At 50.6% G+C, this 26,503-nt stretch overlaps 9 protein-coding genes across 9 annotated transcripts; 5 read left to right on the forward strand and 4 right to left on the reverse strand.

Annotated features, from left to right (window-relative positions):
* Positions 1 to 4,923: 4,923 nt before the first annotated feature.
* Positions 4,924 to 6,037, reverse strand: MYCGRDRAFT_98880 (60S ribosomal protein L1; the record flags this gene model as incomplete). Its single annotated transcript, XM_003856855.1, has 3 exons — positions 4,924 to 5,471; positions 5,526 to 5,719; positions 5,783 to 6,037. 3 exons carry the CDS (start codon positions 5,977 to 5,979, stop codon positions 5,209 to 5,211), a joined length of 654 nt encoding a protein of 217 aa, XP_003856903.1.
* An 869-nt stretch (positions 6,038 to 6,906) lies between these two features.
* Positions 6,907 to 8,759, forward strand: MYCGRDRAFT_34052 (uncharacterized protein; the record flags this gene model as incomplete). Its single annotated transcript, XM_003856724.1, has 2 exons — positions 6,907 to 8,337; positions 8,427 to 8,759. The coding sequence occupies 2 exons, from the start codon at positions 6,907 to 6,909 to the stop codon at positions 8,757 to 8,759; spliced, it is 1,764 nt and encodes a 587-aa protein (XP_003856772.1).
* A 32-nt stretch (positions 8,760 to 8,791) lies between these two features.
* Positions 8,792 to 10,924, reverse strand: MYCGRDRAFT_31345 (uncharacterized protein; the record flags this gene model as incomplete). The annotated part of the gene is made up of 1 exon (XM_003856854.1): positions 8,792 to 10,924. The coding sequence occupies one exon, from the start codon at positions 10,922 to 10,924 to the stop codon at positions 8,792 to 8,794; it is 2,133 nt and encodes a 710-aa protein (XP_003856902.1).
* Positions 10,925 to 12,095: 1,171 nt separating this feature from the next.
* MYCGRDRAFT_33593 (uncharacterized protein) lies at positions 12,096 to 14,971 on the forward strand (the record flags this gene model as incomplete). The annotated part of the gene is made up of 2 exons (XM_003856725.1): positions 12,096 to 12,945; positions 12,996 to 14,971. The coding sequence occupies 2 exons, from the start codon at positions 12,096 to 12,098 to the stop codon at positions 14,969 to 14,971; spliced, it is 2,826 nt and encodes a 941-aa protein (XP_003856773.1).
* A 1,133-nt stretch (positions 14,972 to 16,104) lies between these two features.
* On the reverse strand, positions 16,105 to 17,557 carry MYCGRDRAFT_67501 (uncharacterized protein; the record flags this gene model as incomplete). The annotated part of the gene is made up of 4 exons (XM_003856853.1): positions 16,105 to 16,321; positions 16,373 to 16,748; positions 16,804 to 16,959; positions 17,013 to 17,557. The coding sequence occupies 4 exons, from the start codon at positions 17,398 to 17,400 to the stop codon at positions 16,105 to 16,107; spliced, it is 1,137 nt and encodes a 378-aa protein (XP_003856901.1).
* A 157-nt stretch (positions 17,558 to 17,714) lies between these two features.
* On the forward strand, positions 17,715 to 18,663 carry MYCGRDRAFT_67504 (uncharacterized protein; the record flags this gene model as incomplete). The annotated part of the gene is made up of 2 exons (XM_003856726.1): positions 17,715 to 18,050; positions 18,103 to 18,663. 2 exons carry the CDS (start codon positions 17,715 to 17,717, stop codon positions 18,583 to 18,585), a joined length of 819 nt encoding a protein of 272 aa, XP_003856774.1.
* A 2,047-nt stretch (positions 18,664 to 20,710) lies between these two features.
* On the forward strand, positions 20,711 to 22,568 carry MYCGRDRAFT_102950 (beta tubulin; the record flags this gene model as incomplete). Its single annotated transcript, XM_003856727.1, has 6 exons — positions 20,711 to 20,762; positions 20,812 to 20,825; positions 20,893 to 20,907; positions 21,022 to 21,085; positions 21,145 to 21,199; positions 21,289 to 22,568. 6 exons carry the CDS (start codon positions 20,749 to 20,751, stop codon positions 22,471 to 22,473), a joined length of 1,347 nt encoding a protein of 448 aa, XP_003856775.1.
* Positions 22,569 to 22,730: 162 nt separating this feature from the next.
* MYCGRDRAFT_67509 (uncharacterized protein) lies at positions 22,731 to 24,183 on the reverse strand (the record flags this gene model as incomplete). Its single annotated transcript, XM_003856852.1, has 1 exon — positions 22,731 to 24,183. The coding sequence occupies one exon, from the start codon at positions 24,153 to 24,155 to the stop codon at positions 22,731 to 22,733; it is 1,425 nt and encodes a 474-aa protein (XP_003856900.1).
* A 290-nt stretch (positions 24,184 to 24,473) lies between these two features.
* On the forward strand, positions 24,474 to 25,837 carry MYCGRDRAFT_98885 (uncharacterized protein; the record flags this gene model as incomplete). The annotated part of the gene is made up of 1 exon (XM_003856728.1): positions 24,474 to 25,837. One exon carries the CDS (start codon positions 24,530 to 24,532, stop codon positions 25,835 to 25,837), a length of 1,308 nt encoding a protein of 435 aa, XP_003856776.1.
* Positions 25,838 to 26,503: the final 666 nt, after the last annotated feature.

Genomic DNA, 26,503 nt, shown 5'->3' on the forward strand with positions numbered 1-26,503 from the left:
TAGTTACATACTTAGGAAGTGTAAGGATTATAATAAAGTATAAGGGGAATAAGTTAAACATTACCTTATAAGATATATTATACTCTCCTAACTCTAATTATAACCTTATCTTAGTAGAGACTCTTTAGCTAAAGTGCAAGGTCTACCTAGATAGGCTATCTTTATACATTCTAAGGAATAATAAGAAGATAGGCAAGGTTTAGTCTACTTATAATATTCTAATCCTTTAGAATATAACTATCTCTCTTCTTAAGGGGAGTATTAAAGTTGCTTCTATAACTAATAGGAATATGTCCTATTTAGCCTTTACTATACCTAAGGCTAATATAACAAGATAGTATTAGAGACTAGGCTATATAAGGAACAAGATTCTTAGTGTAATAAAGGCTTAAGTCTAAGGACTTAAGTAGATTAACACATCTACACTTAAGCACTATAAGCTATGCAAGCTTGTAAGGTTATAGAAAGTAGTATTAAGAACTCTAAGACTAATACCTTAATTCTTATTAGATAAGGTCTATATTAATATTATAGGACTAATCTTTCTACTAGACATCTTTAGATATAAGTATATCTTTATAATTACTAATGCAAAGTTAAGAAGGAGATAGGCTATCTTCTATAAGCTTAAATTACAAGCTATACAAATTATTAAGAAATAGACTACTAAGATATTTAACTAGTACAAAAAGATAGTTAAGATCTAGTTCTTAGATAGAGGAGGAGAGTTTAATAATAATAATCTAATTACATTTATAGAGAATAAGGGACTAAGATAGGATTTCTTAGCTCCCTATACTTTTAAGCAGAATAGAATTGCAGAATTATCTAATAAGGTTATCCTTAACAAGGCAAGAGTAATAATAATTAACTTTAGCCTACCTCTCCCTTTCTAGAGTTTTGTAGTTACATATGCAATCTTCCTTACTAATAGGCTAGTATACCTATTAACTAACAAGATTCCTCTTTAAGAATTTAATTAAGATCTTAATACTAGAACTCTATATATTAATCTAATAAAGGTTAGGAGATTTAGATATAGAGCATATCTATATAATTAAGGGAGACCTAATTTATAGAAGTTCTATCCTAGAGCAGAGAAATACTAGAATCTAGGATTCTAGGAGAATACTTTAACTAACTATATAGTTTAGAAGTTTAAACTATCTACCCTTACTAAGTTTTAGTATAAGATTATAACCTCTCCTTATATAATATATAATAAGGATAAGGTATATAGCATAATACCTGCTACCCTAGACTTCTAAGGGGAGAGTTTCCTATAACTAATATAACTTATTACTATAGAATAGGAAGTCTATACTATCTATACTAAGGATTAAGATTAGGGCTAGGATGCCTAAAGGCAAGATGCCTAACCTCTTACTACTTCTTATCTTTAAGAAGTAGAGAATATATTTAATACTATATAAAGAGAAAGAAACTAAGCCTCCCTTTTAACATCTTAGGGGGAGCAAATATTAGGTTAGGATATATAGTCCTAAAATAACTAATATAAGTAGTCTAAGCCTAATTAGCTAAAGGCTACTAAGTATAAAGAAGCCTCCTAGCTAGCTTAGGGGAAGTATATTTCTAAGGAAACAGGAAGTCCTAAGGGATTCTAAGGAAGTCCTAAGGGATTCTAGGAGTAGGCTAATACCTTATTAATATAGCTATAATATTAAGTATTAGTAGAGAATTACCCTAAAAAGGAAGACCTCTAAGATTATACTATAACTCCCTTCCTAGATATTTATATTATAAGAAAGAGGAAAGTAGGAAGAAGCCCTAAGAGACCTAAGAAATTAGGTAATAAAGCAAGTCCTAAAAGCTTAGGCATATTTAGACTCTTAAGAAGTAAAAGATTAGTTATAAGAAAAGACTATAGCAAGATCTAAAAGATAAGACTTAAAGTAATAAATCCTAATCTGTCTAATCCTAAGATAGTTAAGGAAGCTCTCTCTAAATCTAACTATAAGGAATAGGAGAAAGCTATTATTAAGGAAGCTAAGTTACTTAAGTCTATAGGATACCTTAAATAGAAACTTATTAGCACCCTCCCTAAGGGGAGAGTCCCTCTTATAGGGAAATAGGTTTTTAAGATTAAGGTACTCCTAGATAGAACTATAGAGAAGTATAAGGCTAGATAGATAGCTAGGGGACTTATACAAAGGAAGGGACTTAACTATATTAATACCTTTGCTCCTACCCTAAGAGCTATAATAGGGAGAATACTTCTATCCCTCTTAGTTAACTTTAGCTAGAAGAGGAGACAAGTTAATATTAAGACTACATTCCTAAATCTAAACCTAGATAAGCAGATCTTTATTAAGCTACTAGAGGGAGCTTATCTCTTTAAGAAAGATGCCTATAAGTATATTATATATATTAAGAAAGGACTATATAGGCTTAAGCAGGCAGCTACTCTCTAGTATTACGATACTATAGACACTCTCTAAAAGCTTAGTCTAATAAGAACTGTTAGTAATACTTGCCTCTTTTAAGGGAAAGGCATCCTTATTCTCCTTTATATAGATAACTTTTAGATCTTTAGATAGTTAGACTATAAGATTAATAAGCTAATTAAGGAATTAGAGCAGAAGTACATAATTAAGGTTATTAATACTAATGTCTTTTTTAGACTTTACCTAAAGGAAAGGAAAGATAGCTCTATATCTGTCTCTTAGGAACACTATTCTAGAGACAAACTTTAAGGATATAGTCTTAGTAATATAAAGAGTATTAAGTACCCCCTTAACACCCTCCTTAAACCCCTCTAGGATAAGGGAACAAAGGAGGACTATAATCTCTTTAATAAGATTATTAGGGAACTATAATATCTGTTAAACTATACTAGACTAGATATTAGTTTTACTATTAACTACTATATAAGGTTCCTTTAGAACCTAGGACCTTTATATATTTAAGTAGCTAAATATATCTAGAGATATATTGCAAGTATAATTAACAAGTACCTTATATATAGGAAAACTAAGGAGCAAATTTAGATTAAAGCATTCTTAGACTCTAACTTTATTAGTAATCCTAGTATATCTAGGTCTACCTTAGGAATGCTCTTTAAAATTGTAGGAGGCCTAGTTATCTAGAGATCTTAACTATAGAAAGAAGTAGTACTATCTAGTACTAAGGTAGAGTACCTCTTCCTTACTAAGGCAATAAGAAAAGTAAATTAGGTAAGGAATCTTATTAATAAGCTTTAGCCCTTTACCTAGGCTAAAAGCATTTCTACTATCCTTATTAAAGTAGACAATTAATTAGCTATTAGCCTTATAGAAAACTATGCTAACTCTAAAAGATTAAGATATATCTCTCTTAGGAACTATTACTGCAGAAAGTAATATAATAAGGGGAGTATTAAGGTAGAGTTTGTAAGGACAGATATGCAGCTTATAGACTATCTAACAAAACTAAAATCCCTAAATACTATCCTCTAATATATAAATCTATAAATCTAGCAAAAAGATACTTATATATCTATATTAGGCAGCTAATATAGACATATAAGAGAGGCTAATACAGGAATTAAACCTATAACCTTCTAATTTGTAGTTAGAAATTATACTACTAGACTAACTAGCCCTTAATAAGAAAAGGGAAATTACTCTTAAATTTATACTTTAATACCTATATTCCTACCTAAGAAGGATTCCCTCCCTAGAATTATACTATTTTATTTATTATAAAACTAAGAAGCATAATACTTAGAACACTTATTTTATTCTTATCTATATAAAGGAAAGGAGGCAACTACATACCTCTACAAAAGTATCTAAGAAACTATAAGAAAAACATTTAGCTAAAGGAAAACTTTTTTATAAAAACCTAAAAGTATTAGAGTATATCCTAAAACCTACAGCCTACCCCCCTAGACTACTACTAAAAGACTAAGCTAATTCCCCTAGAATCTTAATTAAAAGCCTAGGAGAATATTAGTTTCTATTAGGGAAGAAGGGATTTTAAGGAGAATATATATAAGATGCTATACTATTAACTACTACTTTATCTCTACCTTGTTAAAGCTTAATATTTAGCTAAAAGGAGTTTAGTTATAGTATAACACAAATCCCTAAGGATTAGGAGTTATTAGACTAGGGTAGTTTTCTACTAGGAAGGCCTACTCCCTTAAGTTATACAGCTCCTCTATTACTATATTAATAAGATCTATAGTAAGGAGATCCTTATTAAGCTTAGCTATAAACCTATTAAAGCAAGCTATAAAAGAGAAGGGACCCTAAGCCCTAACATTTACTTTATTATAGTATCTATTTATCTCTCCTCTAATAAATTAATATATAATCTAATATGCTATAGAACTATCTTTATAGATCTATAGGAGATCTCTACTACTAATAGCTTTTGCTTTATCGATAACTTACTAGAAGGTTTTCCTAGGAACAAAGAAAGCTACTCTTCTTCTAGAAGCTATAGCTAATAATATAGATTATATTATTAATAGCTATAAGGGATAGATAATAGATTAGCTAATAAATTAGCTAAATAGATAAGAGGTATAGATTATAAAGTAGAAGAATAAAAAAGCTAGAAGAAGATGCTTTTTAACAAGCTAAAGCTAAGTATTAGCTACGTAGTAGGTAAATACCTGCTATATTTAGGTAATAGATAGCTCGTAATAATGCAGCTGCTAATAGGGGAGTGTTATAGATTATTAGACTAACTATTAGTAAAGTGCACGTAACTAGTACTAAGGCATTCCTACACACAGATAGCTAAAGTAAGAATCTTACACTTAAGATTCTCTCTGCATAACAATATATACCTGCCAATTAGAGGTCTTCTTCCACTCAGCTTAAGTCCAATCACAACACCCTGTTGGTGTAACCTCAGACAGCTTACTTATCTTCCTTAGCCGGGCCCTGCGCCGTGTCTCATAGGCCGAGAACTGGTGCCGATGCACGAGGTCGGCGAGGCAGGTCCGTCAAGGCATTGCGAAGGCTTCATTCGTCAGTAGCGTATGAACCTCTGCTTCGATGGCGCTCAGCTGCTGGTGCGCACATGCCCGGGAGCTCACATCCTGTACGAGAAAGCACCTCTATGATATGCGACTCAATGTGGATGACTCGAGGTTCTATTGTCCATCTCTACCAACAAAGGCGAGACAAAACTAGCTACTCATACACAGAGAGCCACACGCTCGAAGAAGCCCATCCATGCCAGAAGGCAATACATCTAGTAGAGACGCTTTGGTGGGGACATGCTGGCCTTGATGGTCAAGCTGCCCACGTTCTGCCAGCCCTTCTTCAGGAGGGAGACGAGGTAGTTGATGGCCAACATGATGTTTCCGATGAGCTCATCCTCGGTCATGTCCACGTTGCCGACAGCCACACCCATACAGAGCACCTTCTTCAACTGGAACTTGATGGTCGACTTGACCTCGGTGATCTTGGCGGAGAGATCGTCGGCGTGGGAGACGGGAGTGGGGAACTTGCCGGCTGAGAGGAGAGTCAGTGGGAGTCGGATAGATGTACTCTCTGAAGATGGCTTACCCTTGGAGAGACCTGGTCCCAAGAGACGAGGAATCTGCTTGATGAGGGAGTCGGAAGCGATGAAGGCATCGTACTTGCGCGCGAGCTTCTTGATCAACTTCTTGTTCTTGTTGAGCTTCTTGAGATCGTCCGAGGACATGGCGTCAACACCACCGTGCTTCGCACGATCGATATCGTGCTGGTCACCGAGAATGCTGTTATCCCAATTAGACCACTGTGCTCTTTCTCTCAGGTGTGATGGCGTCGGGCTCTCTTACCAGATGGACATGCCCGGGCGAGGGACCTTGGGGAGCTTGACGGTACCCGAGAAACGCTTGTCACGCTGAGGGTCGTAGTTCTTGAGGCCGATCTGGAGCTCGACGGTCTCGAGGAAGTTGCGCTTCTTCTCCTCGTTGGAGTACTGGAGCAGGGCCTGCACGTTGGTACGCACACCAGCGACCGTGATCTTCGACATGATCGCTTATTTGGTCTTCCAATATTCCTTGTGGTGGGATTATTGGTGCGGCTTCGCGTATTCGTTGGTTGTTGGAGAGAGGAAGCAGAGGTGGACGAAAGTGGCGGTCGATCGAAAGACATTTTGCGTGGGATGAGGTAAGCGCCAAGATTTTGGGATCTGAAACCTTAAATTGAGGAAGGACCCCGACGTCTTTGGACATCTTGAACATCACCTTCAAAATCCGTGTCAACAACCCACTTCTGATGGAGCTCCGTGCCAGTCCTTCGAAGTGATGGGAGTATCACGCTCTCGCTCAGAATAAAGACAATGGTCACCTGACCGGCAGTCTGGAGCCATCACGCCTGCCAGAATGGTCGCGTGGACTTGTGTCTCTTCTTTTCTCACGCGAAGACCGCTCTACAGAACAGCCTTCGCCGCTGCAAACGAAGGGCCAACAAAGATGTTACAGCGCCTCGCCGCTCCAAGGTCTCCAGATGCAGCCGCTGATCTCGATATGGCAGCTCTTCTCGGCGGAGGCATGAGTCTCGCCTCTTGTGGCTGAGGAACAACAAAGAGAAAGGTTTCTTTCGACTCGAAGGCAGCCAGCCGCGAGAGTGAGTCACGTTGATCATCGTAGTCGGAGGACCGCGGGTTCTTGATCCACCACTCTAGTGATTCGAACTCGCGGACTCCTCACTTGACAAGTAGTGTCGGAACCACCTCCCATCGCCATCTCCTTCCTACCTTGTGATGGATATGTCCCAGCACTGAGGATCAGGCTGCCTCTTTACCTTTGTCAATGCAGTTCGCCTGGTCATGGAGGCTCTGAGACCTCTGGGGTGTTGGCGTGGTCACCGGCGACATGAGTCTGCTAGAAATACTCTACATCGCGCTCTGATCTTCCTCTAATCCTTCGACAAGGTATCTGCATCACTTTCATTCGCCATGGAGACTAGAAGCGGCATTATAGAAGCTGAAGATTACTACACATCCATCAATAACGAAGAAGTTCAAAGCAGCTTTCGAAGTCTCGACGATCCAGACTGCATCGACTACCTACTCAATGCAGCTCAATCTAGCGAGAGGGAGAATTTCGTGCTCGACTTTAGCGATCGAGCGGCATACTGTGCTTTCGACCTTGCTCAAGACTCCTTCGCCGCCTTGCTCGATGCAGAAAGGCCTGCGGCGCTGAGCACTCGCTGGGTCAACATATGGCGTCCGTTCCAACATTCTGCAGTCATCGAGCTTCTCGCCAGACGTTACGACTTCTCACCACGTCTCCTCGCGCTGATGTGCTCAGATCCCAAAGCTCCAAGACATTCCCAATCTCGCACCACTCTGTCAAAGTCAACACAGAAGCGAGGTTGGGGACGTCGCTCACCCGCATCAAGTGCGCCAGCAGAGAACGAATACTTCATCGACCAAGACGAGCTCTCCGCCCACTCGACCATCTCCAGCAAAGACTCCTCCTTCCAAGGCAACCTCTATAAAATCGTCGACGACATCTGGCACTACTCCTCCATCGACCTCGGCCGCAGCTACATCTGCGTAGGCTACAATACACTCTACGGCACCAAAACTCAAACATCCTCCTCTGCCACTACCTCCTCTGCCACCACCGAAGACTCCCCCCTCCCCGACGTAACCCGAATCTGGACCTGGCTCATACTCTGCGAAAACTCCACCGTAATCACCCTCCACGAAGACCCCTTCCCCTTCTCCCACCCCACCGCTCTCTCCCACCTCCAACTCCGAATCCTCTCCACCACCCGCCAAAACCTCCTCAACGTCTTCCGCTCCCTCTCAACTCTCCACTCCATCCCTCTCCTGTCCCACAACCCCTTTGCCCTGCTCCCCATCCGCACCCGTCTCGGCTGCACCCCCTCCGAAACCGCTCACCGTCCCTCCGACGCTCCGGGATTGCTGTTCTACTACCTCTTCGAAAACTGGCACAATAGCTACACCCTCGTCGTACGCAAGGAGTCGCGGTATGGTTCCGAGCTCGCTTCCTTGCGGAGGGAAATGTTCGCTCAACCCCGGCTTCATCATATCGATCGGCTCGATGGGTTGGGGAAGGAATTGAATGTTCTGAAACGGCATTATGAGTCGTATGTACGACTTATCGACAGGATACTGGAACCCCAACTCCCTACCGCCGCGAGTCTGAATAATAGCCAAGTCGTGGGGAGTAGTGCGGATAGTCGGCTCAGTCTGGATACCGTGCGGCCGGTGGTACTGGAAAAGGACAGCCTGCTTGGCGTAGCTCTCAGCTCTGCGCCACGAGCGAGGTTTGGACGGTTGAGGGACTTGATCCGGTCGTATGCGTTGGAGGAGGTGGAGGGGTATTTGAAGGAGAAGGAGGGGTTGGTGGCGATGGTGAGTGGGTTTGTTCGTCCTCGTCGTCGTCGAAGACTGTTTGTTATTTTGGAGTGAAGATGTATTGGCTGACTTTGGGTGTATCGTAGAATTTCTCCCTCATCTCTATCAGGCAGTCGCAGTCGGTCGATCGACTAACGAGGGTGACACTGTTGTTGACGAAAGCTACGATTTTGTTCTTACCGGTTTCGTTCATGACGGGCTTCTTCAGTGTGCCGTTGTCGGACTCGCATCAGGATGGATATACCATGCAGACATTTTGGGTGTGCTTCGCGGTGATATTCGCGCTGAGTTGGTTGGCTTTGTTTCTATTCGGAGCTTTCAGCGGCAATCTACAGACTGGCGAGGTGGTGAGGGGTATCATCAACGGGTTCGTGGCATTGGGAAGGATGATCAGGAAAGCTCGTGAGCGGGGACGTTGATAGATTCATTGGTTCCAGCATAATAGTATCTCCTAGTCGTCTTCAGAATCACTCCCAAACACAGCTTTGAAGATATCTTCGCCCGCTCGCTGACCTTCTAATGCCTCGTTTCTCTCCGCATCAACCTCCACCTTCACTGCTTGCGGCTCCAGCGCTTCAGGCTCGCCACTTCCTCCTTCGACGCCACCTTTGGCAAAGTTCTTGGAGAAATTCGCTTCCATCATCATCCGGTCTAGACTAGCTTGACTAACAATCTCCAGTCGCTTCTGACCATCGCTGCCAGAGGGCGTAGTAGACGCTGCACCTCCACCGCTTCGATCATCCGCCTGGCCCATCACGTTCGGCGGAGGCTTGACGTTGAATCGCTTGCAGAGTAGTCTCGTCGGGTAGAATGGGATCTTGGACCGTGTCAATGGGCCAAACATGCCCATCTTTGCGGCTTTCTCCGCGGCGTCTTCTTCTCGCGCGCCTCCGGTCTTTGGTGCTTCTTCCTCTGAATTTCCTCCTTCAGTCTTGCCAGTTCCGGTAGTAAATCTCAACGCCATATAGCCTTCCGCAGGCCGGAAGATCTCCGCAGCCTCAGCAAACTCTCTTAACTCGGCAGCCCACTCCTCTCGACTATGCCCTTGTACTCGTGCGGGCAAGTCGCTTTTGAGGCCCGCGCTAAGCTCGAGGAAGCCAGCATATCTCTCCCTCTTGCCGTCGTCTTCAGCATAAGGCATCCAGCCGGTCTTGCCTCGTTGGAGAGCTAATGCAGCTGTCTCTTTCGAGATCGTTGGCACGAGGTCCCACAGCGTCCGAGTCTGACTGGCTGGATCTGGGACATAGCCTTCGGGCGCCTTTTCGCCGAGAGCGGGTGGTAGGTTGCGATTTTGAGTGGCGTTCGCGAGACGCTCTCTGGCGGCTGGGGTGAGGTATGAGAAGACTGACTTTCCTGGCAAGGCTGCTTCGCCGAGGAGAGATGCGCGGGCGGCTGGAGTGAGGTCGGAGGCTTTGGCCGCGTCGGAGGTGGAGACGAACTCTGTGGTCTTGGAGTCCGCGGCTGCACGCTGCTGGGCTGGCTTCCAGTCCGCAGGGATGCTTGGTGGTGGGTAGTGATTTTCTTCAGCCAAGTTCAAGGCAGAGAGAGCAAGTACGAAGCCATCCAGTGGTAGACGGCCGTCATGACACTTGCGGAAGCCCGAGGATGCGTTTGATCGCTGGACGAGCTTCTTTGCTGTGCTGGCCGGCTTGATCACACCTGCAGAGGAGCTGCTGGCGATCAGTCCTCCCTTCTTCTTCTTCTTCTTGTCGCCGCCAATTATACGGTTGTAGCTGATCCGTGGTCCGACTGAATATGGATCCTCGTCATCTGAGCCGTCATCGTTGAGAACGCCAACTCCAAAGCCAGACTTTTTCACAGGCTTGGCTTTGATCGCGGCCTTCGGGCGGTTCGTTCGGAGGATTCTAGCGTCCTCGCCGCTATCCTCGTCATCGTCCTGCATCGCAGTATTGGCTCCTGTCCCGCCTTCCAGCTTTCCTTCTCCCGCAAAGCCCAATCCTTTCCGATCGTTCTTCTTCACGAAGCTGATCATACTGGTGTTGTCCGGAGCGAAAAGGTGCATTTCTCCCTTTGCATCTCCATGAGCTCTGCGCTTGACTTTAGGTCCAATGCCTTGACCTGGACGCCATCCCATCCGCTGCAGCAGCTTCATGCCCTTGGTCTCGCCTGTAGTTCGAAATAAATCCGAGAACATGCCCTTGCGAGCACCATCTGCACTGCCGCCTCCCAGTCCAGCGAACGCTTGATTTGTCTCCAACTTTTGTGACTCAGCCTGTTCAGCCAGATCTTCCTCGTCCATGAAATCCTCTGCCCGCTGCTGTTTCCCATCCTTTGCATCCTTTGCACGATTCGCTCGTGACGAGACAAAAGTGGCGGGCGCCCATCCTTCCTTGCTCCCAACCGTGTTGAAGTATCCAGCGCTGAAACCTCCAGTGAAGGCACCGTGTAGTCGTTTCCGGCCGCGCTCGTCCGTCACCTCTTGCTTCCACACCGGAACATAGCTGCCGTCGTCGCGTGCATCGACATCGTAAGCTGGTAATGGGGTTCCATATACCGCGAATGGCGCATGGTGAGGTGGGCCATCTCCGGCTTCAAAGGCGGCCCTGGAGCGCTTGAAGGACATTTCTTAGTCTGTGTTCATTGCCAGCTTGAGAAACTCGGGTGATTCTGACGAATGCCAATGGGCGGACCTACCTGAGATGCTCTGCCGAGTCTGCGCTGTGTTGAAGACCGGTCCTTGTTGTTGGTCGTTGCTCATGAATTCGTCTGATTATACAGCGATATCATGATCGATCTTCAATCAAGCATCCAGCATCGTAGGTTCGGTCCGGTCCATGTGAAGCAGCAGGATCCACCAGCGACGATGCCGATACTTTGGAGCGAGCCGTTAATTTAAACCCCACGTCGGCCGGATCTTAGGGCAGCGACACTTGGAGAGACCATACCGACGGCCTCACATCGGTATGTTCTCTCCATGTAAGATATAGAATCAAATGCTTGAATGAATTGAATAAGAGAAGACATGGACAATGGTGCCTCAACCGGTATCCCCATGTCATCGGTAGCAAGATATTGGCCTCTTTTTAGACTTCGTGATTGGAAACAGCGGTGCCCGCGAAGCAAGCCACGCGATACATGTCCCTCCTAGGCCGATCATCACCCGCGTTCCACTCCTGTGTTGGATAAATGTGAGAGCTATTCCGCGACTCAAACATTCCCGAACAATCCTGACATGACAATCTGCCGGCCCTGGTGCTGATCGCATGCCCGTGCTGCCCGTCTATCTGCCAATCCACCTGCGTGTCGCTGTCCAGCTCGTCGCGCTTCTCGACAACTGCAGCAAACGCCTGAGGCCCGAGTGACACTGCGCTGCACCGCCGTTAATCGGACCAGGACTCGTCGAGCACCCACGCTGCGCACGACACAACCCCCAGCACAACATGTCAGCAACCGCTCCGTCGCCTTCCACGACCCTGCCTCGCACCTCGTCGTCCGCTGCCCGTCGTCATCAGCAAGCTGCTTATTCCTCCCCTGCCGAACGCGACCGCCCGAACCGCGCCGTCAGCAACACCCATCGCTCCACTGCTCCTCCTGGAGAGTCCGCAAATCCGCCCAGACGCTCAATGTCTTCCGCTCAGGGACAATCATCAACTCCTACCCGCAATCTCGAAAAGGTGGCCCGACAGGACTTTGAACAGACCAACGTTGCTCGAGCACCGAGTGGACGACAGAGTGAATCTCAGGATCGCCCAATGAATGGCAATGGGACGACACATCCGTCGCGAGGAGACAGTATGAGGGCTCCATCGTCCCAAGCAAGAACACAGTCCCGATATGCGGATCAACCTACTCCCGCTCCGGAGTCGAAGTCGTCGTCCGGCACCCATCAGAACTTGAGACGGCGTACGACGATAGATCTGCCTACAACAGGGCATTGGGAGCTGGGAAAGACGGTCGGTGCTGGTAGCATGGGCAAGGTCAAGCTGGCACGAAACAAGGAGACGGGAGAACAGGTGGCCGTGAAGATTGTTCCAAGAGGTGCAACGGAGGCTGAACATCGAACACCACAAGAGCGAGAGCGTGCTGAGCATAGCAAGGAGATTCGGACAGCTCGGGAGGCTGCTATTGTCACACTGGTCGACCACCCATATATCTGCGGCATGCGGGATGTGCTACGGACAAACTACCATTGGTACATGTTGTTTGAATATGTGAACGGAGGGCAAATGCTGGACTACATAATCAGCCATGGACGATTAAAGGAGAAGCAAGCACGGAAGTTTGGACGACAGATTGCGAGTGCACTGGATTACTGCCATCGCAACAGCATCGTGCACCGCGATCTCAAGATTGAGAACATCCTCATCAGCAAGACGGGTGACATCAAGATCATCGATTTTGGTCTTTCCAACTTGTTCAGCCCGCGGAACACACTGAAGACTTTCTGCGGAAGTCTGTACTTCGCCGCACCGGAGCTATTACAAGCGAAGCAATATACCGGACCGGAGGTGGACGTGTGGAGCTTTGGTATTGTGCTGTACGTTCTCGTGTGCGGTAAGGTGCCATTCGACGATCAGAGCATGCCGCAGCTCCATGCAAAGATCAAGAAGGGTGTGGTGGAGTACCCGCCATGGTTGAGCTTTGGTGAGTTCTGTCTTATATCTTGCAATGATTCTCCGACTGACATTGTGCAGAATGCCGAACTCTGATTGCACGCATGCTCACCACAAATCCCAACGATCGGGCAACTCTACAAGAAATCATGACACATCCATGGATGGTCAAAGGTTTCAATGGACCGCCGGAGACATACCTTCCACAACGAAAGCCTTTACAGCTCCCTCTGGACGCCGCCGTGATTGATAAGATGACTGGATTCGACTTTGGCGATGCGGAGACAATCACTTCCCAGCTGACGAAAGTCCTGGAGTCCGAGGACTATCAGCGTGCTATACGACTATCAGAGAGAAGAAGTGTGATGCAACCCCAGGACACAGATCAGAAGCGCGGCGTGTTCAACTTCTACAAGCGGAGGAGCTCAGCCACGAGCAGGGACACCCTCAACGCACCTTCGAACGAAGCACTGCAGATTGGATCAGACCCGACCAATGCTTATCACCCACTGATTTCAATATACTACCTGGCTCAGGAGAAGATTGAGCGAGAAGCAAGGGAGAAGAATCCCGGCGCTCTTGCCCTGCCACCACTCTCGGGTGAGAACCCGTTGCAAGTGCCGGATCTTGCGGCACCTGCGGCTGCATACACCAACCCAATGTCATACGAACTCGCCGGTGAAAAGCCGACGGGTGGGAGGTCTCGGCCTCGAGCCCGCACTCAGGGTGAGGACGATCTACCTCAAGCGATGCAGAATGCCAGTCTCAATACCACACCGAAAATCGTCGAGCCAGACCAGAAGAACCATGGTCGGAAAGAGAGCACGACCGGCGGCATTTTCCGACGATTCAGTAAGCGCGAGAAGAGCGAGAGGCCTAGTCGTCCACCTGCATCTCTCGACAAATACTCGACGCCAGAGACGCCTCGAAAGAGCTTCAGTATGCGCCGCACGCGTGATGCGAGCCAGACACGGGAGAGCACGCGACCGGAAACCTCTGCCAGCAAGCAGAGTGAATACCTTGCACCACCGTTGTCAGACGCCACAAATGAGCAACAAGGCCAACAGCAGCAACAACAACCTCCACCGCAAAGCACCAAGCGATCCCATGGTCTTGGCAGATCTGTTAGTGTCAACTCCAGCGACATCAGGAGACGCTTGAGCCGTCGCGGTGTGTCTGAAGGAACATCTGCAGCTAGACAGCGAGCTGCTGCGCCCACACCTGCAGTAGAGCGCAAGGTGTCTTTCGATCGGAATCCAAGCAGCAACCAAGGAGCTCAATCCGACGCCGAGTCGAGCCGCAACGCAACCAACATTGCCAGCCGTGCCAAGTCCATGGGTCATTCCCGGAAAGAAAGCATGCAATTCCGCCGCGCTCGCCGAGACAACACCAGGACAGCGGACGTGCCGGAAGAGACAGACCAAGACATGCTGGGCCAAGTGGACAGCAAAGAACACGGCTCCGGCAGCCCCAGCGGCATGAAACCCGTCTTCCTCAAAGGTCTCTTCAGCGTCTCCACCACAAGCAGCAAACCCGTCGCCTTCATCCGCTCCGACCTCATCCGCGTCCTCCGCGACCTTGGCGTCGAGTTCCGGGAAATCCGCGGCGGCTTCGCATGTCGCCACGCTCCCAGCATCAAACCCACCGCCGCCGACGAAACCACCCCTCCCGAGTCCTCTGAAACACCTGCCACCACCCACCGCCGCAAAGTCTCCTTCGGCGGTTTCCGTGGCGCCAGCGCCGAGCAACAACCGAGTTCCAGCTCCGGCGGCGCAGCAGCAGCACCCAACACTCCCCGCCAGAAGGCCTCATACCCGCAATCCGAGGAGGACTCCGAAGAGGACCCGCCCGCAAACCGCGGAGGAGTGCGTCCTGCGGGTGAGACGACGACGCAGGTCCAGTCGGATTTGGGCGAGCAGATGACGTTGCGGTTTGAGATTTTCGTGGTCAAAGTCCCATTGTTGAGTTTGCATGGGATTCAGTTCAAGAAGGTAGATGGCGGGACGTGGCAGTATAAGAATATGGCGCAGAAGGTGCTGGGGGAGTTGAGGTTGTAGAGTGTGTGGCAAGGGAGGCGTGCGTGCAGTGTGAGGTCACACTCGAAGCTGGCTCTTCGAGTGTTGACTGTATCTCTCCGTTGCGGATGACTGTTGGATACGTAAAAGAGATGGGAAGGGCGAGACGGAGCAACGCAGGAAGGGCGTTGCAGATAGACTCATGTGGCGTTGTGTATGGGTCGCTTCTTTAATGCATGGAGCAATACGAGGCGCATGGACGAGCGAGCGGGTTTGTCTTGTCTTCTTGCACTCATAGCCTCATCTACCAAGCAATGATGATGTTGGAGTGAGTGAAAGTCCGTGGTCCTCTCTTGTTACTGAATACCGCGAGACTGCATGAACGAGTCGCGTGAATAGATCCTCACAACGATTATGAGATTGAGAAAATGCAAGAAAGCCTCTGTGTAATTGTGCAATAATTCCCCTCTCCTCGTCTGTCTCGATAAAGTAGCCTGGACGAATCTCCCGACTTCATCTAATCATCCCATCCGTTACACACCCTCATGCCTGGTACTCTAGAATACTCCCCTCGCTTTTTTTTCTAAAACCCATCGACAACGATCTCTCCCATCGTCCGACTACCTCCCTCCCCAGAATATTCGGCGATCTCGAACCCCGTTTTTGTAGTTGTACAGCGCAAAGCAAACGCAGGGTAAAGGGTAGGGTAATGAAGGACGCAAATGAAAATATGAACCAAAAGAACCAAGTGTGACTCCGTTGGTCAAGTCTCCGACGCTGCCCAGATTGATCCATTGGTGCGAGGGCAGTTCCATTTTGTGCCTTCGTAATAGGCTCGACCGGATTCAAAGCGAAGGAAACGTCGGACCCGAAGAAGTAGAACGTGTCGTCGAAAAACAAAAGAACGCCAGCCGCTATGCATAGACCTCATAGTCGCGTTCCAGTAACTCCAGAATGCCGTATTGCGGCTCCGCCCATCGCGTATGTCGTGATCCGAAAGAAGAAATGCCATAATATATCTGGCTCGATGCCGATCCGTGTAGATATCGTGTGTGGGTGCAACTCGGGCCATCATTAGTCTTCGGTGTTGTGGAAGCCTCGTCTATTCATCGTCTTCTTGACGATGTCTGGCTACCAGATCTGAACGCCAGGAAGTGTGGTCCAATCACCTGAGCTCATGACATCGTCGGCAGAAGGCTCTGCGCGTGATGACCATACGAAGCGCCAGACATTGTAGGCTCAGCAGCCTGATCCGAGAGGGCCAAGAGAAGCTGCGCCAAGCAGCGCTTAGTTGCGGCGTCGTCTCGCAAAACAGGGGAGAAAGTAGCGTCCCGAAGTGGCTCCGGAAGGCATTGTCGGAGAGCCTCGCGGGCGCGAGCGTTGTCGGAGAGGCTGTCACAATCGGTCAGCAAGGGTAATGATGGAGGGCAGTGAACGACATACCGCAAGAAGCACCTCACAACATGCTTCAGCAATCTCACTGTCTGCTGATCCACCAACTGCGTCACCATATTCGACAGCACTGTACCAACAGCGTAAAATCGCTCGTATGTCTGGCAGATATACTGCAGTCCCATGTCGTCGAGGAGGATCTTCTGCACAATGAAGATGGCCACCGTCTTGCTCAGCTCCGATCCAGTCTCCATGATACGGAGGCAGAGCGGGATAATCTCGGTGGTGAGGAGGAAGTTGATGACATCGGAACTGTCGTTTTTGACCAGCGCGCCAATCACGCCGAGGGATGTCAGGCGGAGGTATTCGAAGGGTCGGGATTTGGAGGTTGTGTTGAGGAACGGGTAGAGGAAGAGTGGGATGTGTGCTGCAGCGAAGGGCGTCAGTCGAGGTCTCGCCTCATATACGCAGCAGAAGCTCACCATTCAGGAACAGTCCGCGTGTCTCGCTGTGACTAGCAACGCACTGGAGCAGCGCCAAAGCATTGCAGACCCGATTCGAAGCCGCCGCTGTCAGCTGTGACGGATTGAGCAGCGGGTAGACCGAGATGATCTCCTGGAGAAGGGACGTCATGACGCCTGTAGGACGATCAGCATATGCTCCAACTCGCCCATGACACCGCCTCACTCACCAAAAGAATGCCATAATATCAGCGCCAACTCTGGTACCTGCTCTCTCTTCTTGCTCAGCTCCAACAGCGCTGCCTCGCGCGTATTCGCATTGAGCGTCTGCGCGATCCACTCCAATACCCGTCTGTTCTCTTCACTCATGTTGTCGCTCGCGCTCGTGATACCACCACCGTTGTGATCCCCTCCTAGCTGTCCGACGCCGTTTCCACCTCCACCATTACTTGCGCCGTTCTGAGCGGGACGAGCGTAGTGTTGCTGCTGAGACTGCTGCTGTTGTTGCTGCTGGGCGGCGGCTTGTGATTGCGCGGCGTATTGGTGATGTGCTTGCGGATGATGCTGCCAGTCCGGTTGCTGGTGGTATGGACTCTGGTGCGAGAATACGTGCTGCATGGTGGGTGCTCGTGGTCGGCGCTGAGGCCCATGCAAATCCTCGTGGTGTGCGCCTGGATAGGTTGGACTTTAGTCCAGGTAAGACTATCTTGTGTTAGAATCTTCTTCTTGTGCTTGTGCGCGATTGGGAAAATGGTGGGTGAGAGGCAAGTGAGGTGGTTCCGACGCGGTGGTTTTGGGCGGCAGGAGCTTGAGGTGTGAAGACGGGTCGAGTCCAATCGCGGAGCCGAGCCCGCCAGAAGTCTGCTGTCGGACTTCACACTTTCATCCCACATAGTGCTTCCAACAGAACCTCGACCTTGTCCACCTTCACCATGGCGTCCCTTCGTCTCGCAGTCCCACGAGCAGGTCTCTCTCTCCACGCCAAACAACTGCAACAAACAAGATGGTTCCTACCAGTACTCGCCCGCCGCCACGCCTCGACCTCTGAAAAGCCAACACCACCCAAGCCTCGTGTACTAGAAAAGCCAGACAAGTTTCGTCCACCGTCCCATTCTTCTCGTCTACGCAGCAAGCCACGCTACAACTATGGCCCGGACCTCACGCAAGAGCAGAAGACTGTGCGACGATATCCCCACATGATGCCTCCGGAGGGGACCACGATGCATTGGTTTTTGACGAATCGCACGATTCATGCTTGGATTAGTTTGGTGAGTCCGGACAGCCTTCCCATAGTCTCAACTGTATTGACGTTTGGGACAGTCCATCCTAGTCTCACTGGTAATCTCAATCTGGATCTCCGACTTCCTCCACACGACCCCTTACAGCGATCTCCTTCCCCCGAAAAGCATGTTCCTCTCGCATCCCTTCTCCTACCTCGGCCGCTATATCGAAGTCTACCAAATGCACGTGGAATACGTCTCCGCGCAGACCGCCGAGCGAAGGAAGAACAAAGTGGACGATGTGCAGAAGCGGAGCGATTATAGGAAAGCACATGGGATTGCTCAAGGGGAGGGAATCTTTGGTGGATGGTCGGCGAAGAGTGATGAGGAGAAGGTTGGACCTGCATTGGCGACAGATGGCGCTGTGCCTGGTGTGGATGATGCTAGTCCGCGAGCGGTGGCTGCTGCGAGGGAAGCTCAGGCGGAGGCGGAGAATAACACCGGAAAGGAGGGCGAGGAGGTGTTTGTGGATTTCGAGGGAAAGAAGCAGGCGGCGCCGAAGAAGTGGTTTGGAATATGGTGAGGTACTTGGAGGAGAACCTCGCTGTGTCACCGCCTAGGGCTTTGCGGCACACGATGGATGTACAGATACATATAAAGGACATGTAAGTGCCAGGCTTGTACAGATCCAGTGCTATTTGCCAGACCCAGGCACGCTCCGTATTCGAGAGAGCAAGGCATTGTCTGCATCGCGAGAACGGACATGCACCTAATCCAGACGCAGCCTCACAAGCTAGGTCCGCCTCGAGGGACAAACGAGTCGAGCAGGCGTCCATAATCAGCTGGTCATGCCATAATCTGCTCGGACTTGGCGCAGGTTACTTCGAATGGCGACACAAGGGTGGCATTATTCACGACTTTCACGTGAAAAAATCTGCCCGGATCCTCGTTAAAACTTCCACTCCGCACTCACATAGCTGCGACTGCATTCTCACTTCCACTTCACCAACACAACAACCTCGCTGCGCGGTCGCCCAGCTTTGCGCAAGCAACGCCAGGCGGAAGCAAAACGTGAAACTGCTGCTATTCCGGATCTTTCACAACAAGCGGTCGCCGATGCGCGTCCAATGTCAGAATCCATGCCATTGCCAGCCATGGAAGAACCATCGTCGTCGTCGTCTCTCACGGCAGAGAAGTCAGGCGAGATGCCTGTTCCGCAGCGAGTGGCAGAGACAATGCCATCGTCACTCATGACAAATTTGGAAGCGTCTTTTCCAGCAATCAAGCCAGGGCAAGAGCCAGAGCCATCATCCTCCCTGATCGAGCAGTCATCTTCAAAGACAGAGAAGCCAGTGCACAGGACGCCGTTGCGCTGGCGGCAGAAGGTCCCACTGGCCGTCGATCAAAAGTACGACAGAAGTTTCAAAGAAGTAGAGGAGCTCTACAATAAGGAGGACTGGGATGGAGCGATCGAGGCTGCGAAGTACAACTTGACGGATCCAACTCTCCCGAAGTGGCACATCATCAAAAACCATATGATGTGGGCGCATGCAGCCGAGTGGTATGCCGAGACAGAAGAGTATGCTGCCTTACCACGGTCTATTTCTTCCATAAAAACATACTGACTTTCACTAGACATCGGCTCATTGCTGAGAGCGTCTACGCAGACGCCGTCAGGCTGACACCAAAACGCCTCTATCCTCAAGAGTGGGAGGCCCTGCGCAGACTCGGTGAAAGTCTAGACGAACTCAGAGAGGCGCAGGAGGAAGACTTGCGGGCAGGGTATGCCATGGGGCCATACAATGGCGCGTTCGATCTCTCGTGGAACGTACGTTCCGACGAAGAAGCTTCAGCTGTTGAAGATGCATTCAATGAGACCACATCGACTGATCTTGCGTACCGGGCCAAGAATGCAGACATCGGCGAAGGTGGCAGCCGAGGTGGAGGCGGAGTTGGAGGCGAAGGTGGCAGCGTAGTGCAGCACTGTGAGCCTGGTGGACAAGCAACGCCACCTCAAGCCGAGATGATGAAGGATCTCGAGCTCCTCGAGGTGAGAATACAGGCTATGGCTCTGGAGCTTGGTGGCTTCGCGGGCATAGGATTCAACATTCAGGCGGGCGACAAAGCAAAAAAGCTGCGAGCTGCAATTGATGCTGGATCGCTCGAGCAGCACAGTCGGCGGAAGGAAGAGCTGGAGGCGATGCTACAAGCGGGTTTTGCGGAGACGCAGTCGAAGCGGATTGCTGTGCTTGTGTTCGAGCGCGGCATGAACGAGATCAAGATGGAGGAGCTCCGTGTACGGAACGAGGAGATCGAAAATGAAATTGCGAAATTGAGAGTGTAGTCTGCGACTTGAGGACTCGCAGGTTTGTGACAAGGACATTCGAGGGTTGAGGTGGGTTTGTGTTTTGGACGTTAGCGACGAGTCAGCAGTCTAGACGGAATGCATACTGATGTTCATCTCACTTGCAATGCGGTCCTTGTCACGGGCCATGTCAGTGGCTAAAACAGATCTTATCGTTCACGTTCGTCACTTCCAATGTGACAGTGAAGAAGGCAGACCAATGGCGAGCCTTATTTGTCAGGCATCCAGGAACGGGAGACGGGAAGCGCCTACCCCACTTCCAGACTAGCTTGTAAACACGACCGCCTTCCACTTCTCCCTGAATTTGGCTGGCCTCACCGTCACAAACACCAACACACCAACACAACTTCACCACTCCACCACACTCACAATACCATCAACATGCGCGAGATTGTGTAAGTAACCTCCTTGGATCCCTTTGATCATGCGCTGACAGTGATGCAGTCACTTGCAAACGGGTATGTCGGGCTCCGTCAGGTCTTCTGTTTCTGAGCATCGCTAACCGTGACATCCTCTGCTTTTCAGGCCAGTGCGTAAGTAGCACCAACTCACAGTCCTCATTCGACGCGACATGATACTGACAATTCCAACAGGGTAACCAGGTGAGCCATAACAACCACCTCCTCGAGACCCGCCTCACCCACTGACACCTCCACCAGATCGGTGCTGCTTTCTGGCAGACCATCTCCGGCGAACATGGCCTCGACGGCTCCGGCGTGTACGTTAAAGACACGCGCAAGTGACGGAAACAATGGACAAACATCTGACGCGGCGCAGGTACAATGGCACATCTGACCTCCAGCTCGAGCGCATGAATGTCTACTTCAACGAGGTACGTGATTTTGGACATTATCAGCGCCTTCCTACCCCACCATGTCGCGTTTAACCGCCAAGACATTCATCTAACGGCGCGCGATTCAGGCCTCCGGCAACAAGTACGTCCCACGTGCCGTGCTCGTCGATTTGGAGCCGGGTACCATGGACGCTGTCCGTGCCGGTCCTTTCGGTCAGCTCTTCCGCCCAGACAACTTCGTGTTCGGTCAATCCGGAGCCGGAAACAACTGGGCCAAGGGTCACTACACTGAGGGTGCCGAATTGGTCGACCAGGTTCTCGATGTCGTCCGCCGCGAAGCCGAGGGCTGTGACTGCCTCCAGGGTTTCCAGATCACCCACTCTCTCGGTGGTGGTACCGGTGCCGGTATGGGAACACTTCTCATCAGCAAGATCCGTGAGGAGTTCCCCGACCGCATGATGGCCACCTTCTCCGTCATGCCCTCTCCCAAGGTCTCCGACACCGTCGTCGAGCCCTACAACGCCACCCTCTCCGTCCACCAGCTGGTCGAGAATTCCGACGAGACCTTCTGCATTGACAACGAGGCTCTCTACGACATCTGCATGCGCACTCTCAAACTCAACAACCCCTCCTACGGCGATCTCAACCACCTCGTCTCCGCCGTCATGTCCGGTGTCACCACCTGCCTGCGCTTCCCCGGTCAGCTCAACAGCGATCTCCGCAAGCTCGCCGTCAACATGGTGCCCTTCCCGCGTCTCCACTTCTTCATGGTCGGTTTCGCTCCTCTCACCAGCCGTGGCGCCCACTCCTTCCGCGCCGTCACCGTCCCTGAGCTCACCCAGCAAATCTTCGACCCTAAGAACATGATGGCCGCCAGCGACTTCCGCAACGGTCGTTACCTCACCTGCTCCGCCATCTACCGCGGAAAGGTGTCCATGAAGGAGGTTGAGGACCAGATCCGCAACGTGCAGAACAAGAACACCGCCTACTTCGTCGAGTGGATTCCGAACAACGTCCAGACCGCTCTGTGCTCCATTCCTCCACGTGGATTGAAGATGTCATCGACCTTCGTCGGCAACTCTACCTCCATCCAGGAGCTCTTTAAGCGTGTCGGCGACCAGTTCTCCGCCATGTTCAGGCGCAAGGCTTTCTTGCATTGGTACACTGGTGAGGGCATGGACGAGATGGAGTTCACCGAGGCCGAGTCCAACATGAACGATCTTGTGTCCGAGTACCAGCAGTACCAGGAGGCTTCTGTGTCGGATGCCGAGGAGGAGTACGACGAGGAGGCTCCTCTCGAGGGCGAGGAGTAAGCGCGTCTGCCATGGAGGAAGCTGTGCAAGACTTGGCTTGCGAATGATGGGCGACCTTGTGTTTGAACTGCTGCGTTGCGCGAGACTACCCGATTGACGACATCGTGGAGCAATTGTGCGAAAAGCTTTGCGGGCTGGTGATCTGTGCCTCTCGAAAAAGGGAGAATAGCTAGGTCTTGCGAGTGACACAATTGAAAGTATATGATATGACATGACACTCGTGTGTGGATCTTCGAACGTGCCAATACAACATTTGACTACTTTGCATAATGCGGCAACGCTGCTTTACTCGCATCACCCTCTCCCTCCACCTTGCTCTCGTCTTTGCCCGGCTCCCTCCAATTCTCATCGAAATGCACCTTCAACGGCTCCCAGCTCTCCGCATTATACCCCTCCTGCACCTTCTCACACGTCTTCAATCCCCACTCCGTCACACCCACCATATAACAACTCTCAAACATAAACGCCATGCTCCCCTCCCCAACCTTCATCGGCTTCAACTCCGCATTACTCGCCTTTTCAAAACTCGCCATATCGGGTCCATGCGCCGACATTACATTGTGGAGACTTGCGCCTGCCGGAGCGAACCCACCACCAGTCTTCGCATCGTAGTCTCCCGTAATGAGTCCCATGAATTCGGACATTGTGTTGCGGTGATACCACGGTGGTCGGAACGTGTTCTCCGCCACCAACCAGCGGGGAGGGAAAATTACGAAGTCGGCGACTGCGGTTCCCGCAACGGGGGACTGGGCTGTGAGGACTGTGAATATGGAGGGATCGGGGTGGTCGTGGGAAATGCTGCCGATCGTGGCGAACCGTCCCAGGTCGTATTTGTAAGGATAGTAATTCCCATGCCAAGCGACGACGTCGAAGGGGGAGTGAGATTGAGTCGCGGAGAAGAGGGTACCCGAGAATTTGGCGAAGAGGGTGTGTTCGGTGGTGGTGTCGTTGATGTAGCTCGCCACGGGGGCTTGGAAGTCTCTCGGGGAAGCGAGGCCTGAGGATCCGATGGGTCCGAGTTCGGGGAGCGTGAAGTGGCCTTGGTAGAGTTCGAGGATGTACCCTCGTGCTGGGCCTGACGGGAGGGAGACGTGGTGTCGAATCCCCCGTGGTATCACGCAGATTTCATTCGGTCGGACGAGTAAGCTGCCGAGTTCGGTGCGGATGTCGAGGACGCCGTGTTGCAGCACGATGAGCAAGTCGCCGTCAGCGGAGTAGAAGGCGTGGTTGGCATCCATGGATTTCCCAGCTGCGAAGATGAGGATTCCTAGTCCGGATTTCATGGTCGGATCACCGGCTCCCGCGACGAGGCGGAGGGAGTGGATCCAGTCGACACTTTCGTCCAAGTCGAAGGGATCCCAGCGGAGTTGGTTGGGGATTTGATGCCATTTCGCGTCGCGGAGACCACCCGGGTTGAGGTCGTAGGTGGAGGTCTCACGGGGTTGGAAAGGGGAGTGGGAGGACGCCGGGAGGATGCGGTAGAGCCATGTTTGGAGGTTTTCGTGGCGGGGGGCGGTGAAGGCTGTTCCGGAGAGTTTTTCGTTGTACAGGCCGTAGGGGGCTTTTTGGGGGTTGTTGCTGCCGACGGGGAGGGCGTTGGGGAGGGCGGAGGATTCGTGGTGGGTGGAGAAGCCGTGGAGGTAGGTGTATTTCTCCGGGGTGGTGAAGTGTGTGACGGGCATGGTGGACCGTGGGAGTTGTGTATGAGAGATGGAGAGGAGGAAAGACAGTAAAGAATGTCTCTATACTTAGCTCGATATGAGTGACTTTCTACATCTGAAGTCAAAGAAGCTACCGCCAGTTGTTCGTCCATTCCGCTGTGAGATGGATGTGGCCATGACCCGTGGATTGCCGTGTCGTCCAATCGACATCATCGTCGCGGAATTTGCCCCGCGATCAGCTCCAAGCTCGGCTTAAGCTGGAGCTGTCTTGCGGAGAGCTCTCACTGCCTCAATGACAATGCGGAACTCGACCATCTCGGGCATGAACATCTCCCACACATCGACGTCGACTGTCTGGCTATCCCGACCGCCTTGATCGAGACCATACTCCCATCATGCCTCCACTCAAGAGCTGGCTCGAGATTGACCCCAAGAGCCACTTCTCCATCCACAACATCCCCTTGGGCATCATCTCGACAGCATCCTCACCCCAACCACGACCCGCCGCAGCCATTGGCGACTATGCTCTGGACCTACAAGCTTTCGCAGCAGGCAATGGCTTCTCCAAACTGTCCATCATCCAGCCTCACCAAGCCGTCTTCTCGCAACAAACCTTGAACGACTTCGCAGCCCTGGGCAGGCCAATCCATCGAGTCTTCAGAGAGTACATCCAAAGCATCCTCCTCGAGAACGGACCATTCCCAGATGTCCTCCAACAGAACCAAGACCTACAAAAAAGCGCCCTCATACCTCTCTCACAATGCAAACTACACCTCCCCATGCAAATCGGCGACTACACAGACTTCTACGCCGGTCTCAACCACGCCTACAACGCCGGCTGCCTCTTCCGCACCCCCTCCACCGCTCTGCAACCCAATTACAAGCATCTTCCCGTCGGCTACCACGGCCGTGCATCATCCATCGTCGTCTCCGGCACTCCTATTCGTCGTCCGAACGGGCAGATCCTCCTCGACCCAACCGCGGAACCGAAACAACCTGTTCTCTCCCCGTCGCGGAAATTGGACATTGAACTTGAGCTGGGATGTTTCGTATGCACGCCGAACGAACAGGGCGTACCGGTTAGCATTGAAGAGGCGGAAGAGAGACTATTTGGAGTGGTGCTGTTGAATGATTGGAGCGCGAGGGATATTCAGGCGTGGGAATATGTCCCTCTTGGGCCGTTTTTGGCAAAGTCTTTTGCGACGACGATTAGTCCCTGGGTGGTGTTGATGGATGCGCTGGAGCCGTTTAAAACAGCTGGGATTGAGTCGGAGACGGAGGTTTTGCCGTATTTGCAGGAGAAGGACAGGAAGTCGCGGTATGCGATTGATCTGAAGTTTAGTCTGACTCCAGCTGGAGAGGGACAAGATAGGACCACACTGACCAAGACGTCGGCGAAGGAGTTACTGTTCTCGTTCCCGCAGATGTTGGCGCATCATACTGTGGGAGGCTGTCCGATGAAGACGGGAGATTTGATGGGGAGTGGGACGATTAGTGGCACGGAGAGAGGGGAGTTTGGAAGTTTGTTGGAGTTGACGGAGGGTGGGAAGAGGGAGGTTGAGTTGAATGGTGGGCAGAAGAGGAGGTTCTTGGAGGATGGAGATGTCGCTGTGTTGGAGGGAGTTTGTGGGGAGGAGGGAGGGTTGGTTGGATTTGGTGAGTGTGTAGGGAGGATTGAGAGGGCGGTGGAGATGAAGTTCTAGAGGTGCTGTTGCGCGGAAATGTCATGACAAGGCAGCACAGCAGGTAACAAGTCCATGGCATCGGAAAAGTGTACAGATCTTCAACGTACGACCCCCGACAAGCAAACTGTCATCTTCCTGTACGATGTGTCAAACATATATGAAGCTTGCCGTCGCGTGGTGCTCTACACAGAATGCTTTCTCTGTATCGATCTTCATGCTCACTGCAATTACACTGCTACTCTCTCATTCCGTCCTCCACATCTTCCAACTCATATTCAGACGGCCTTGTTTCCGAAAGACGGCTCCATTCCGCGGCTCCTTCCCAAAGCGATGAGCGCAGCGATTCCGAGCCACGCGATTGCCCCGCATTGATATCCACTCCCCGCTGTTTGACCCTGGTTGGAGTTTCACGCACCAATGGCTGTGATTATGCTGACCCGGAATTGTGTGGAATTATGGACAGGGGTTGTGTGTTCAGGAAAAGCTGCCGATGATGCGGGACTGGGACAGTTGCAGAACGGAATGTGTGCGCCCTTATGGAAGGGTAGAACTACACGCATCAAGCTAGAGGGTGTAGCGGCGAGGGGTGGAGTAGATCCAATCGATGCGGGGGTCGAAATAGACCACAGGTGAGTGGACCGATGGACATTTCCTTCTTCTTATTACATACCGTCAGTACTTACT

This window comes from Zymoseptoria tritici, chromosome 1, assembly GCF_000219625.1.
Source record: "Zymoseptoria tritici IPO323 chromosome 1, whole genome shotgun sequence".
Lineage (NCBI taxonomy): Eukaryota > Fungi > Ascomycota > Dothideomycetes > Mycosphaerellales > Mycosphaerellaceae > Zymoseptoria > Zymoseptoria tritici.